This window comes from Ovis aries, chromosome 4, assembly GCF_016772045.2.
Source record: "Ovis aries strain OAR_USU_Benz2616 breed Rambouillet chromosome 4, ARS-UI_Ramb_v3.0, whole genome shotgun sequence".
Classification (NCBI taxonomy): Eukaryota; Metazoa; Chordata; class Mammalia; order Artiodactyla; family Bovidae; genus Ovis; species Ovis aries.
Window position 1 is genome coordinate 121,034,991 of NC_056057.1, and position 14,114 is coordinate 121,049,104.

At 51.4% G+C, this 14,114-nt stretch overlaps 1 protein-coding gene across 10 annotated transcripts in view; it reads right to left on the minus strand.

Annotated features, from left to right (window-relative positions):
- ESYT2 (extended synaptotagmin 2) overlaps positions 1-14,114 on the minus strand; it is an 84,677-nt gene that overhangs the window by 20,269 nt on the left and 50,294 nt on the right. For all 10 annotated transcript variants that reach the window (XM_027969083.2, XM_027969082.2, XM_042249108.2 and 7 more), the window contains 6 exons: positions 11,500-11,555; positions 7,390-7,510; positions 4,558-4,734; positions 2,979-3,061; positions 1,387-1,435; positions 260-349 (listed from right to left, as the gene is read on the minus strand). In XM_027969083.2, the coding sequence (XP_027824884.1) occupies positions 260-349; positions 1,387-1,435; positions 2,979-3,061; positions 4,558-4,734; positions 7,390-7,510; positions 11,500-11,555 (576 nt within the window). The remainder of the gene's footprint in view (positions 1-259; positions 350-1,386; positions 1,436-2,978; positions 3,062-4,557; positions 4,735-7,389; positions 7,511-11,499; positions 11,556-14,114) is intronic.

Genomic DNA, 14,114 nt, shown 5'->3' on the forward strand with positions numbered 1-14,114 from the left:
GAGACTCCGCTCAGATCACCATGCTCAGGCGACCTGAGGCTCCCCAAGCCCCCGAAGGGCACCCGAGCAGGAGACCCAAGGCCTCCCAGAGCCTGTGGACGCCTGCAAACCCCCGCTGGCTCTAATCTGCGCCGACGCCACCACGGCCACGCACAGCACGAGAGTCAGGTTACTGCTCCGAGTTTGTGAGTGAGCAGCAGCAGTTTCCGGCACTAATCTTAGGGCCAGGACTGCGGGCTGCCGGGGGCCCCTCCAGCACCTGCTCAAGGTTCGACGCGTCGGGCATGAGCGTGAGCCACTCCAGCTTCAAGTGCAGCTTGCCTCTGGGCACCTCGTCCAGGGTGAACCACTGCGGAGAAAGTGAGAGTGGTCAGCCAAAGCCCTCCTGGACCAGACACGCGAGATGAGCAGTCTCTACAAACCCAGAAGTCCTGCCACTTTTAGCTCCAGGCCTGAGAACGAGCGGCTGGCCCCAGAAGCTGACAGCAGGGGCCGCTCTGTGTGTTAACGCACTGACTCCCAATGCCATCCCTGTCTGACATGCAAGGACTCAAATGTCCTCTCGTACCACCCAGCACTACCAGGATTCTACATATGGACATCCATAGAATTTAGGGGCCAAGAAAAAATATAACATTGATCCCAAGCACTGAGTTCCAGTATCAGACATGCTAACAAGTGTGCTTTTCCTCATGACTATGTAACAATAATCAGTTCACACTTGTTTCAGCTTAAAAGCCACCAAGCTGTTAACTGAGGACGGTGCTCAAACCCTCGGCGTTAGGCGAGACGCCCGAGTGCAGGGCGTGTCTGGGAGGACCCATGCAGCACACGGCACGCAGCAGGGCCGCTGCAGACGCCTGTCCAGGGTGTGCTGTGTGTGGCTGAGCGCGGCGCTCACAGGGACTTGCTTAACTGTGCCTTACTTATCCAAACCTTACCCATCTTTTAGCAGCCATCACAAACTTGCCTTTTTATCCTTTTTATGCTGATAGCAGCACCTTGCTTGAAGCAGCATCTGCGGCTGGCAGTTCATGATGCGTTTGTGGGGGTCTTTCCTGGGACAATGTCTCATCAACTGCACTGTGCCGCTCTGCTATGCCTCCCAACCACCTTTTAATGCCCGATTCTTGGGAGCTCTTACCAGACTCTGCCCTGACTCTGAAGCAGACCATGCCTGCCTGACACAAAGTGGGCGTGTGTTTGGACCCTTGGGGATTTTGTGTTTCTGGCAGGTGCTGATTTATTTTCACTTCGCTGGTACTGGAAGGCCTAAGTTCTCAACGTCTGTGAGCGGCTGTTAAGTTGTCAGACCCCCGGGGATGGTGGCAGTGGGTACTCGCCATCAACACTCATGAAACAGAACAATACTCAAAGGAAACTTACTTCATCTAAAAGGCGCTCCTTTTCAACTTCAATGAGATCAATCATAAGACTATAGAAATAACAATACAACAACTTTAGAACACAGAAAACCACTTCTGAAAACTGAAATTAACTTAAGCATTACTCTATGAAAAAGTACTCCAGAAAAGCAACAGAATGCTAAAGTTTATCAAGAAACAAGCTCCATCCTGCAAGATTCCACCCGGGTGTGAAGTGAGCAGGGAGCACGCAACGCGGCACGGCTGAGGTCAGGGCTGGGAACACTGGTCCTCCCCACAGGCAGTGATCTGGAGGCGCCCCCGGCATAAGGGCATGTGTACAGGGGAGCCGCGGGGCGGGCGGGCGGGCGTACAGGGGAGCCGCGGGGCGGGCGGGCGGGCGGGCGTACAGGGGAGCCGCGGGGCGGGCGGGCGGGCGTACAGGGGAGCCGCGGGGCGGGCGGGCGGGCGTACAGGGGAGCCCAGATATGCGGGACGGGGGCATTCGACCGGGGTGGGCGGGACGTGCCCTGTCTGAGCGACACCAGCCGCGGACCGGGCTCCGCCGCGGCGCGCTGCATCAGGCGCTGACCGCCTTTCTAGCCTGCTTCCTCAGCTCCGACCGACCGGCGCCACCAGGGCCACGAAGGCCTCTGCCTCGTGCCTGGAACGACCCCAACAGCCCGTCCCACTTCCCTCAATAGTCCTGCTCTGCTGGGAAGCGTGAGGCAGCCTGGAGCCAGAGACGAGCAGGGCGGGACAATCGCACGCCTGTCCTCCGCAGCCCCTCCTCTGTCCCTGCGCACTGCCCCGCACGGCCCGCGTCCCCTGCTCCATTACAGACGCCCGGGGCCCAGCCAGCCCCCGTCTCAGCCGCTGACGCCGGAATCTAACAGAGGCTTTCTGCAAGCCTCATCTGCTCCTTGCCTTGCTTACACCCTTTTGGTTGTTCTTCGATAAAGGGTCTCGCAAATGAATTCTGAGGTCACAGCCTAACACACAGGCCACCCTGGATGAAACCAGACCTGTTCAGTGTCATTTACCCTTCCATCTTTTTTGCCACAAGAAATTCAGTTATATAGCATATATAACTATATAATCTATATAGTTATAGATCAGGCTAAAGTCTATTTTTTGACAGTTCATATTTTTTCAGCTGTACATGTTTAGTTTAAGTAAAGTAAACAACTCAGCATTTTTCCAATGTATAGGCACAATGTAAATCACCATCTATCCCCACCCCCATAGGCCAATAACAAATCAGAAGTTCACAAACCTGTTTCTGGAGCCCGGAGCCCAGCGGCCTGCTGGGTGCAAGGCTGGGGAGCTGGGCTGCGTGCGGGGCCACAGTTGGTGGCTGAGCACTTAAATGGGGCAGCACACCCAAGAAAGTGAATTTCAGGTTCTGTTTAACTTCGCTTTCCTTTTCTCACTTACATGTAAAACTTGTTTCAGGAACTAAGCATGTTTTAAGAGGTCTAAGGTGAAACAAACCTGGCACCAAAGAGCCATTTTCACACCCATGCAACATGCAGTAAACCTGCTCTGATGCCCCAGGCTTAGGAGCGACTGTCAGAGAGGGAGAGTCCACACCCCTGGCCACCGAGGACTTGCCTTCCGAGAAAGTCGTCCTTGTCTGGGTCTTCGTCAAAGAGCTCGATCTCCAGTTCCTGTCCGGGATGTTCATAGACCAGAGCCTGGAAGGTACCGGTGCACAGCTGTCTCACCCTTACAAGCGTAACCGCAGCTGACATCGGCGCCAGCAGCTGCTCCGCACCCAGGCCCCACAGTCGGACCCGAGACACGGTTGATGGCAGGAGCCCCTGGGAGCTCCCCTCGCACATGGCGCTGCGCTTGCTCCCAGTTATCGGGGCTACAGGTGCGGACCTCTCTCCCCTCCTGCAGCAGCCCTGGTCAGGGCTGGGCCCTCACCACCACTCAGAAGCTGGGAGGTCCGGCAACAGACTGGCAGGGAGGACCAGAAGCTGGTGGGGTGAGAGCTGTACCCCCTTCCCGTTCTTTCCAAGCCGCATGCCCTGGGATACAGCAGTTCCCTCTGAGAGGCATTCTCTGGAGGCATCTTGGCCAAGTGCACTAAATACGGCCCCACGACACCCAAAAGGCACTGGTTACAGTGCTGAGCCCAAAGGCCAGATCCCTCGTGCGGAGATATGAGGGCGCTTCTCACGGGAGTGGCTGTACCTGGGACATGGAGAGATGTCCAGATGCGCTACATGAAAACTTACACAACAGTTCACAACTAACCTCATCGTGGAGTACGCGTGTGTGTTAGTGGCCTATTCTTTACTGAGATAGCTTAATGGGATTAAGGTTTAAAATTGTGTGTGAGGTAGGGATACGAGGCGAAGTATGTTTAAAGACGGAAAATCGAAGCAACGAGAACTGCACACTGAGCAAGCACACCACCAGCGCACAGCGGGGCCGGAGCGGACCCCGGGGAAGGGCGGGGGCGGACCCCGGGGAAGGGCGGGAGCGGACCCCGGGGAAGGGCGGGAGCGGACCCCGGGGAAGGGCGGAAGCCGGAGCAGACCCCGGGGAAGGGCAGGAGCGGACCCCGGGGAAGGGCGGGAGCAGGAGCGGACCCCGGGGAAGGGCGGGAGTGGACCCCCGGGGAAGGACGGGGAGCAGACCCCGGGGAAGGGCGGGAGCGGACCCCGGGGAAGGGCAGGAGCAGGAGCGGACCCCGGGGAAGGGCGGGAGCAGGAGCGGACCCCGGGGAAGGGCGGGAGTGGACCCCCGGGGAAGGACGGGGAGCAGACCCCGGGGAAGGGCGGGAGCAGGAGCGGACCCCCGGGGAAGGGCGGGAGCGGACCCCGGGGAAGGGCGGGAGCAGACCCCAGGGGAAGGACGGGGAGCAGACCCTGGGGAAGGGCGGGAGCGGACCCCCCAGGGAAGGGCGGGAGCAGGAGCGGACCCCTGGGGAAGGGCGGGAGCAGACCCCAGGGGAAGGATGGGGAGCACCCCGGGGAAGGGCGGGAGCAGGAGCGGACCCCGGGGAAGGGCGGGAGCAGACCCCAGGGGAAGGATGGGGAGCACCCCGGGGAAGGGCGGGAGCAGGAGCGGACCCCGGGGAAGGGCGGGAGCGGACCCCGGGGACGGGCGGGAGGGACCCCAGGGAAGGACTCTCAGCACCCACCCCTCACCTCACACTAAGCACTCCCTACTCCCTCACCTCATACACCTCGTTCCACTTCGGACTGAGGTTCTCCTTGATGACCTTGCTTTGGAAGATCTGGTTGCCAACTCGAATCACTCCATAGGGGTCTGACTTCCCCTTGACAAGTCCCTTAAGGTAAGTGTCTTTTCCCTGAAGATCCTGAGCTTCAATAAAATGTATCCTCAGGACACCCTGGAAAGAAGAGCGAGCAGACTATTCACCGGTTCACCCGCAGACCTGGAGCAAAGGCTGGCTTGGGGACATGACAGAGCCTCTCCCCTGCGCAAAGAAGGCAAACACGAGTGCCTCAGGGGCAAGACCACGGGGCCCAAGGATCTGACCAGAGGCCAGGGACGGAGGAGCCTGCGTGAACCGCTGACCCTCCTGGGACGGAGGGGCCCCAGCTGGGCAGGGCCGGCGGCAGGAGCCAGGCAGACGACACAGGGCCTCGAGGGCCCGGAGCAGTGCCGTGTCCTGGCAGGAATTCCACCGGCGGTAACTGCAGTGGAGACCAGCACCCAGGGATGTAGGCGACTCTTCCTAAGTCCTTCATACGCACCGATCACTGAGCTGAGTTTTTAGAATAATCCTATGAAATACGGTCATTAAACCTATTTTATGGATAGGAAACTGAAACTCTGAGATACATACATTCACAGACAACATAGTTCTCTTTCCCTAAGATGTTGCTTAATTGATAAAAAACATCCACCCGTATTTCTTTCAAGGTAAACACAAGTGGTAGTTATCTTTTGAGGGGGTAGCATTCTATACCATAAATACTTCAGTTACCAGGTGCTGTTCATGAACCAGTCAGCACAGGATGACACATATTTTTACAGATAAATATATGCAGATGACACCACCCTTATGGCAGAAAGTGAAGAGGAATTAAAAACCCTCTTGATGAAAGTGAAAGAGGAGAGTGAAAAAGTTGGCTTAAAGCTCAACATTCCGAAAACTAAGATCATGGCATCTGGTCCCATCACTTCATGGGAAATAGATGGGGAAACAGTGGAAACGGTGTCAGACTTTATTTTTTTGAGCTCCAAAATCACTGCAGATGGTGATTGCAGCCATGAAATTAAAAGACCCTTACTCCTTGGAAAGAAAGTTGTGACCAACCTAGATAGTATATTCAAAAGCGGAGACATTACTTTGCCGACTAAGGTCCATCTAGTCAAGGCTATGGTTTTTGCAGTGGTCATGTACGGATGTGAGAGTTGGACTGTGAAGAAAGCTGAGCACCGAAGAATTGATGCATTTGAACTGTGGTGTTGGAGAAGACTCTTGAGAGTCCCTTGGACTGCAAGGAGATCCAACCAGTCCATTCTAAAGGAGATCAGTCCTGGGTGTTCATTGGAAGGACTGATGGTGAAGCTGAAACTCCAATACTTTGGCCACCTCATGCGAAGAGTTGACTCATTGGAAAAGACCCTGATGCTGGGAGGGATTGGGGCAGGAGGAGAAGGGGACGACAGAGGATGAGATGGCTGGATGGCATCACTGACTCGCTGGACGTGAGTCTGAGTGAACTCCGGGAGATAGTGATGGACAGGGGAGGCCTGGCGTGCTGCGATTCATGGGGTCACAGAGTCGGACACGAGTGAGCAACTGAACTGAACTGAACGCTTAGACACTGTGGTCGCATGTTTAAGCAGCATGAAGGGTGGGTCCGGGCAGGCTCAGACGGTCCCCAGCGCTCACAGAGCACAGAGCCTGCGGCCCAGGAGCACGAGGATCCCTATGTGCAGAGGCAGGCCTGTGTTCTCCGAGCCGAGGACGCTAAGTGAAGGGAGAAAGACATCCCCACTTCACCCGTGTCCCATCACACCTGCTGAATGCCAGCAATAGACTAACAGGGATGTGAGCACTGGGGTGCTGTTACTTTGAAAAGAGTAGGACTGCTCATGAATGTTGGTCTGTGCACTGTTACTAAGATGGAGCTTACAAGAAGGGTAACAGGCAGGGGGAAAGGCTGGCTACTTCTACTTCATGAAACAAACTCTGAACTGAGACCAGACACCACGTGACAGGCTGCCCACTCCACCTCTGGAGCCCACGGTGGGCGAGACCACACGGGCAGGATGCAGACCAGTAGGAGCAGCCCTCCGAGAACGTGCTCTGGGCCTCGGGCAGGATTCCACACCCGTGGCTGGCAGGCCCTCGTGGTCTTGGGCTGAGGTTGTTTACTTTACTGAAATGAAGGTGCCTCCAAGATGTGTGGTCACCTCTGTGTGTGAGGTGGCACCCCAACCTACAGATGAAGACACTCTGAGGAATGCACTCCCAGACTGTTAAGCCGGGGGCTTAACACCCACGGCACGCCTGCCGCATCCAACCCTGAAGCCCTCCAGACGACCGCTCCTCACGCCTGGCAGGAGCCTGGCACAAGGTTCCCAGCTCAGGCTAAAACGTACATCTTACACACAAGCAGAAAGTGCTTTCTGAGGCAGTAAATAAGTCGTCACAGCTGTCCTTTACAACGTGCAGTGACATCTGCAGAATTAAATTTCTGTGAGTACCTCTGAGGTTTAAGAACTGCCCTTAAGTCTCCGAAAGCTTTAGGCCAAGTGGCCCTTCAGTTCAGTTCAGTTGCTCACTCGTGTCCGACTCTGTGACCCCATGAATCGCAGCACGCCAGGCCTCCCTGTCCATCACCAACTCCCGGAGTTCACTCAGACTCACGTCCATCGACTCACCTCCTAAGGACAGGCAGGACAGAACACTTTTACAGCATCAAGATCCACATGGCAAGGTCATTGTTAGGAGAAATACAACACTCAGCACCCATGTACGTGAAAAGTTCCTTCAGTCTATTTTAAGTGTTAATAAGCATGTGCTTACCTTTGGTACAGGAAATCGCAGCTGAGCTATCTGAACTTCGCTGACAAGAGGGACTGTGATTCGATTGGGAAGCACCAGATAGTTTGATATTATATCCAAAATGATAGTATCTGATAAACCACTGTTAGGTGGGAGGTTAAAAAAAAAAAACAATGATCAGACACTTCATGTTAGTTACCACCCGTAACAGTGAACTTGGCATAAACATGATACAATATTCCACCAACACGTCAGAGCTAGTTCTCCTAACACAGTATTTATGCTGCTATGGTGACAATTATGTGGGATTTATTCTAAGAACATGAGGTAATATTCTGGCTACATTTCTCAACGTCCTAAATCACACTCATACATTTCCACATAACTTTATCATTGATTTAACACTGAATATACATTTAATTAAATTTCTTATTTTAACATAAACTTTCAAACATACATAAAAGTGCAGAGAATATGAAAACAAGCATTTACTCGTTTCACATTTATTACACCAAATTCATCTTTCTTGTTATATATGCAGAGCTCCTAATGAAGTAAAAGAATTTACAGTTCATCCTTCTTTGCACTTTATTAGGTACTGAATTCCGCAGTCAATCTGAGACAGTATACGCCACTGCACATTCAGTAGCAGGAACAGAGCTGTGGGGGCTAAAGAAACTAATGTCCTTTCAACATCCTTTTTGTCTCTTCTTTGTAAATGTGTGTAAATGGAGAGTCAAGGGTCTCTGCAACGCCACTCCTGAGGCACAGAACCTGAGCTGCATGGCTGTGCGAGAGAGCCTTTAGCCAGAACTGCAGTCCTGGGAGAAACTGACTTCTCGCCAGTGCTCCTCAAATGTCAGCATCGCGGACAAGGCAGATGTAAGGGACCACAGCCGGAGCATTCCCTGGGACTCAGTGACAGTCCCACCGCGCCCTGAGAGACGGCTGTGCGAGAGAGCCTTTGGCCAGAGCTGCAGAGTCTTAGGAGAAACTTACTTCTTGCCAGCACTTCTCAGATGTCAACATTACGGACAAGGCAGATGTAAGGGACCACAGCCAGAACATCCCCTGGGACACAGTGAGAGTCCTATCGCGCCCTGAGAGATGGCCGAGCCTTGCTGCAGGCTGGGGTCCAAATGTCAACAAAGGCGTGGAGGCTCAGGGCCAGCCCTCTCAGCTCAACGTGGGAACCACGTTCCCCAGACAGCTCCGCTCTTGTGAAGAGGCCAGTTAACCAATGTCTACACTCCAGAGGGACTCGGAGGGCGTAAGCTGCGGACACTGGATCGGTGCTCCCCAAGCTGACGATGAAGTGGTCCCTCAAAGCTTTAGCACCCAGCACACTTACTTCAGGCAATCTCCCTGCGGAAGCACGAGTTTTGTTTATTTCGAAAAATCTACTGAGACAGAAGGCCCCTCACTGCTGACGCAAGTGCTTCAGGAACCTGCTCGCTGCCCCGGTGGCAGGCTGCGCCTCACCTCCCGCTGATGCCCGTGCCCCAGCAGAAGGCCCAGCTGGCACCTCCACCGACAGCTCCCGAGTGGCGCTGCACACCCCCCGAGCTGCCGTTCCCCCCGTCCTGACTGCGGCAGGGCTCAGCACACAGCACAGCTTCCTCACGCCTTCCGCCCTCCCAGTCTTCCTGACCTGGCCCTGGGCATCACCTACAGCCTTCACCCCTCATACCCAGGTTAGGGCTCCTCACTCAACAGTGGTGGGGAGAGCGAATACGCGTGGTGAGGTGAAGTGACTCAGGCATCCCGCCACCTCCTCACACCTTGGCTTCTGCTCTGCAGTCAATGCAGGGAGCAGGCAGACGTTCATTTAGCAAAGCTTGGGGTAAGATTTCATTATGTTAGGTTCAAAGTTATTGAATATTTACTTTTACAAGATAAAGGCCTGCCACAGCTGTTACTTGATAAAATCTTCACAAAATACTGGCCCAAGTTTTACGTTAAGTACACATGCATATATTTTATCGCATGAAATGTACATAATTATATATAAATTATGTCATATATGCTGCTCAGTCGCTTCAGTCGTGTCTGACTCTGTGCGACCCCAGAGGCGGCAGCCCACCAGGCTCCCCAGTCCCTGGGATTCTCCAGGCAAGAACACTGGAGTGGGTTGCCATTTCCTTCTCCAATGTCATATATAAATATATGTAATTTCAAAGGAATAGTTTACTATATTTCTTTTATATCATGGCCTCATTTTTGCATGGCGTGTCTGTTTCCACCTGTATTTCTAATATATATGCATATATATTCTTAACAATATATGCAATGCTATATAAATCTAATATAGAAGAATGTTTTATGTGTGTATAGAAATCTATATATAAAACAATAGCTTGAAGGTATGCCACACAGAGTCTGTCTTCATATAAATCCACGAAGTGAGCCGAAGCTGCGTCTGCACGTGTGTATCTGTGTGTCCTCGTGTATGCGCGTTTCTCCCTTTCCGCTGGTTTGGGACTGACTCCAGAGCTGCGGGCTGCGCCCACCGGCTCTCTCTGCCACAACGCTACTGCAGAGACGCCTGACAAGCACGGGTCATGGCACTGAAGGCAGGCAAGCAGAACGCACATTCTCCTCTGCACTAAGGAATAGCAGGGACTTGCTGTTCTGGCCACTGACCAGCACCCTTTCCTCCAACTCCTGGAGCCCTTCCTTTGGGGTACTTCCTGTCCTTCAGTGCAACTTTTTCAAGGACTTCTCTGCCTCCTCTCAGGGTGGGCACGAGACCCAGACCTGATCATCAGAACCAGGAAAATTTGTCCAAGGAAAGGTAGACCAACAGAGGTCAACTCTGGAACTTTTGCTGGAACTAGAGGGACATTTGCTGGAATCTTCTACTGAGGTTGCTAAGCATGCCACAGCATAGAATCTAGAAGCTGCTACTTCACAGCAAGAGCCTGCCTGGCAACAGAGCCACACACAGGGAATGTGGGTCAGGAGCCGTCCCGTGGACGCCAGCGCCGGGCCCCCCGGCCACCTGACGGCCGCAGGCCACACAGCGCCCGGAACAGGCGCTCTCCACACGCTTGGCGGATGGAAGAACAAACTGTGTGTCGAAACCTTTACTCGCTTAATGGAGACCAAGTGAGCTGGGTTTGTTCTTTAAAGTAGGAATCCTAATCAACCCTTTTACAAAATTCTTTTAAAGCTGTCCTTTCCAAGAATCTTTTAAAAATAACGGTACTTTTCTATAGCCAAAAAATCATAGCACCTAAAAAAGTCTTATTATTACAACTATTTCTCAGTTTATTAAAGCCTTCATTTTTTCCTGATAATGAAACAAAATAAAATTCTTTCTAAGGGCCACTTCAAGGAGATAATACATACAAAGGAACAGAAAAAAAAGCAGCCTGAACCAAGGCTTTCATAATGCAATTTTCTAAGTGAAACAGGGAAAAGAGCCCCACAAATTAAGAAAGTGTCCACCAGGAACATGCGTAACTGCAGCCAACACTCAGCGCACTGTAACCTGCAAATACAGCGGTGAAATCGGAAGAAGTGTTTCCTGCTTGGTGGTGACTGACGGTCTGCCGCTGTCGCCTTCCGTCTTGGAGGACAGACGGCCTGTAGCCTGACTAGGAAGCCTCACCGCCCTCACAGGAGGGACGTGCCCCGAAGGCTTTGCCGCTCCTGGGGAAGGAGTCCTCACGGTTCAGACAATAGAGCACACGGAACAGCAAAGCCTCCCAGCGTACCCCGCAGCCGCGTGTCAGAGCTGACTCCTCCCCGCCCTGGAGGAACGCGTCAAGGCAGAGAAGGCAGCAAGGGATGGGGCAGCACAGCTTCAACGCAGCCAGAAAGGGCTTGTCTTGAAACATAGAAGCGTGAAAACTTTTTAAACTTTTCTTTATTTTTCTGGGATATTAAAACACCAAAACTGGAAAGACACCTCGTGACAAATGAAATGGCTCCACTGAGCCCCAACAGGGCTCTCGGGCAGCTGCAACCCAGAGCCTGAGGCGCAACTCGGGTTCCGGAGCCTGAGCGCCCTGCCTGAGAGGCAGAGACGCGGCCCGGGAGATGGCGCTCAGCCGCTGGGCTGTCTCACGATGCCGACAACACACATGCCATCAGCAAGCTGGCCACAGGACACGACAGAGTACTTACTTCAATCCAGGAATGTCGAGAAGATTAGTCAGTCCTGTCCAGTTAATTTCTAAAAGCTGTTTTTAAAAAAACGGCAAATATAGTAAGTATGCAAACTACTTCTAATTATCGTTATCAAATTATACAAGTCTGTTTCTTTATAAATGAAATGGGTTGCTCAGTACATAATGCTGCCCTATACCTTGATTTTCACTTTATAAAATATCAAAGCTGTTGTCCCTTATTGGTACTGATAGCTTGCCTGTTCTTATGTTTTTTGATGTCATAATTTTCTCCAGTAAAATCGTAATTATTTATATACCCACCTTCCTATTGATGAGCACTTAGAATATTTGCAGTTTATTTTTTTGTAAGTAATCGTCATAGTAAACACCCTCTTCCCACAACACAAGAGATGACTCTACACATCTACATATCCAGATGGTCAATACCAAAATCAGACTGATTATATTCTTTGCAGCCAAAGATGGAGCAGCTCTAAACAGTCAGCAAAAATAAGACCGGGAGCTGACGGTGGCTCAGAGATCATGAGCTCCTTATTGCAAAATTCAGGCTCAAACTGAAGAAAGTAGGGAAAACCACTAGGCCATTCAGGTATGACCTAAATCAAATCCCTTATCAATACACAGTGGAAGTGAGAAATAGATTCAACGGACTAGACCTGCTAGAGACAGTGCCTGAATTACTATGGACGGAGGTTTATAACACTGTACAGAAGGTGATAACCAAAACCACTCCCAAGAAAAAGAAATGCAGGAAGGAAAGGAGGCCTTACAAATAGCTGAGAAAAGAAGCGAAGCAAAAGGCAAAGGAGAAAGGGAAAGATATACCCTACTGAATGCCTAGCTCCAGAGAATAGCAAAGAAAGAAAGTGAAAGTGAAGTCGCTCAGTCGTGTCCGACTCTTGGTGACCTCGTGAACTGGGGCTCACCAGGCTCCTCCGTCCTTGGGATTCTCCAGGCAAGAATACTGGAGTGGGTTGCCGTTTCCCTCTCCAGGGGAACTTCCCGACCCAGGGTTCGAACGCAGGTCTCCTGCATTGCAGGCAGACGCTTTAACCTCTGAGCCACCAGGGAATAACAAAGAGAGATAAGAAAGTTTTCTTAAGTGAACAATGCAAAGAAATAGAGGAAAACAATAGAAAGGAAAAGACTAGAGATCTCTTTATAAAATTGGAGATACCAAGGGAACATCTCATGCAAAGACAGGCACAACAAAGGACAAAAATGGCAAGGATCTAACAGAAGCAGAAGAGATTAAGAAGAGGTGGTGAGAATACACAGAACAACTATACAAAAAAGCTCTTAATGACTCGGATAACCACGATGGTATGATCACTCACCTAGAGCCAGACATCCTGAGGGGCCCTTAGGAAGCATTACTATGAAAAAAGCTAGTGGAGGTGATGGAATTCCAGCTGAGTTATTTCAAATCCTAAAAGATGATGTTGTTAAAGTGCTACACTCATTATACCAGCAAATTTGGAAAACTCAGCAGTGGCCACAGGACTGGAAAAGGTCAGTCTTCACTCCAATCCCAAAGAAAGGCAATGCCAAAGAATGTTCAAATTACTCTACAATTGCATTCATTTCACATGCCAGCAAGATTACGGTCAAAATCCTTCAAGCCAGGCTTCAGCAGTACATGAACCGGGAACTTCCAGATGTACAAGCTGGATTAAGAAAGGGAGAGGAACCAGAGATCAAACTGCCAACATCCGCTGGACCATGGAAAAAGCAAAGGAATTCTAAAAAACATCTACTTCTGCTTCATTGACTATGCTAAAGCCTTTGGCTGTGTGGATCACAACAAACTGTGGAATATTCTTAGATGAGAGCACCAGACCACCTGGCCTGCCTCTCGAGAAACCTGCACAGGAGTGCGCCAAGGCTGTCTATCGCCACCCTGCTTATCTAACTTATGTGCAGGGTACATCATGGGAAACGCCAGGCTGGACGAATCACAAGCTGGAATCAAGACTGCAAGGAGAGATATCAACAATCTCAGATATGCAGATGACACCACCTTAATGGCAGAACGTGAGGAGGAACTAAGGAGCCTCTTGATGAAGATGAAAGTGGAGAGTGAAAAAGCTGGCTTAAAACTCAACAATCAGAAAACTAAGATCATGGCATCCGGTCCCATCACTTCACGGCAAATAGATGGGGAAAAAGTGGAAACTGTCAGATTTCATTTTCCTGGGCTCCAAAACCAATGCGGATGGTGACTGCAGCCATGAAATTAAAAGACACTTGCTCCTTGGAAGAATAGCTATGACAAAACTAGCCCGTGTATTAAAAAGCAGGGACATCACTTTGCTGACAAAGGTCTGTATATGCAAAGCTATGGTTTTTTCAGTCGTCATGTTTGGATATGAGAGTTGGACGATAAAGAAGGCTGAATGCCAAAGAATTGCTGCTTTTGAACTGTGGTGTGGAGAAGACTCTCGAGAGTCCCTTGGACTACAAGGAGATCCAACCAGTCCAAAAGGAAATCAGCTCTGAATATTCATTGGAAGGACTGATGCTGAAGCAGAAGCTCTGATACTTTGGCCACCTGATGTGAAGAGCTGATTCACTGAAAATGATCCTGATGCTGGAAAAGTTTGAAGGCAA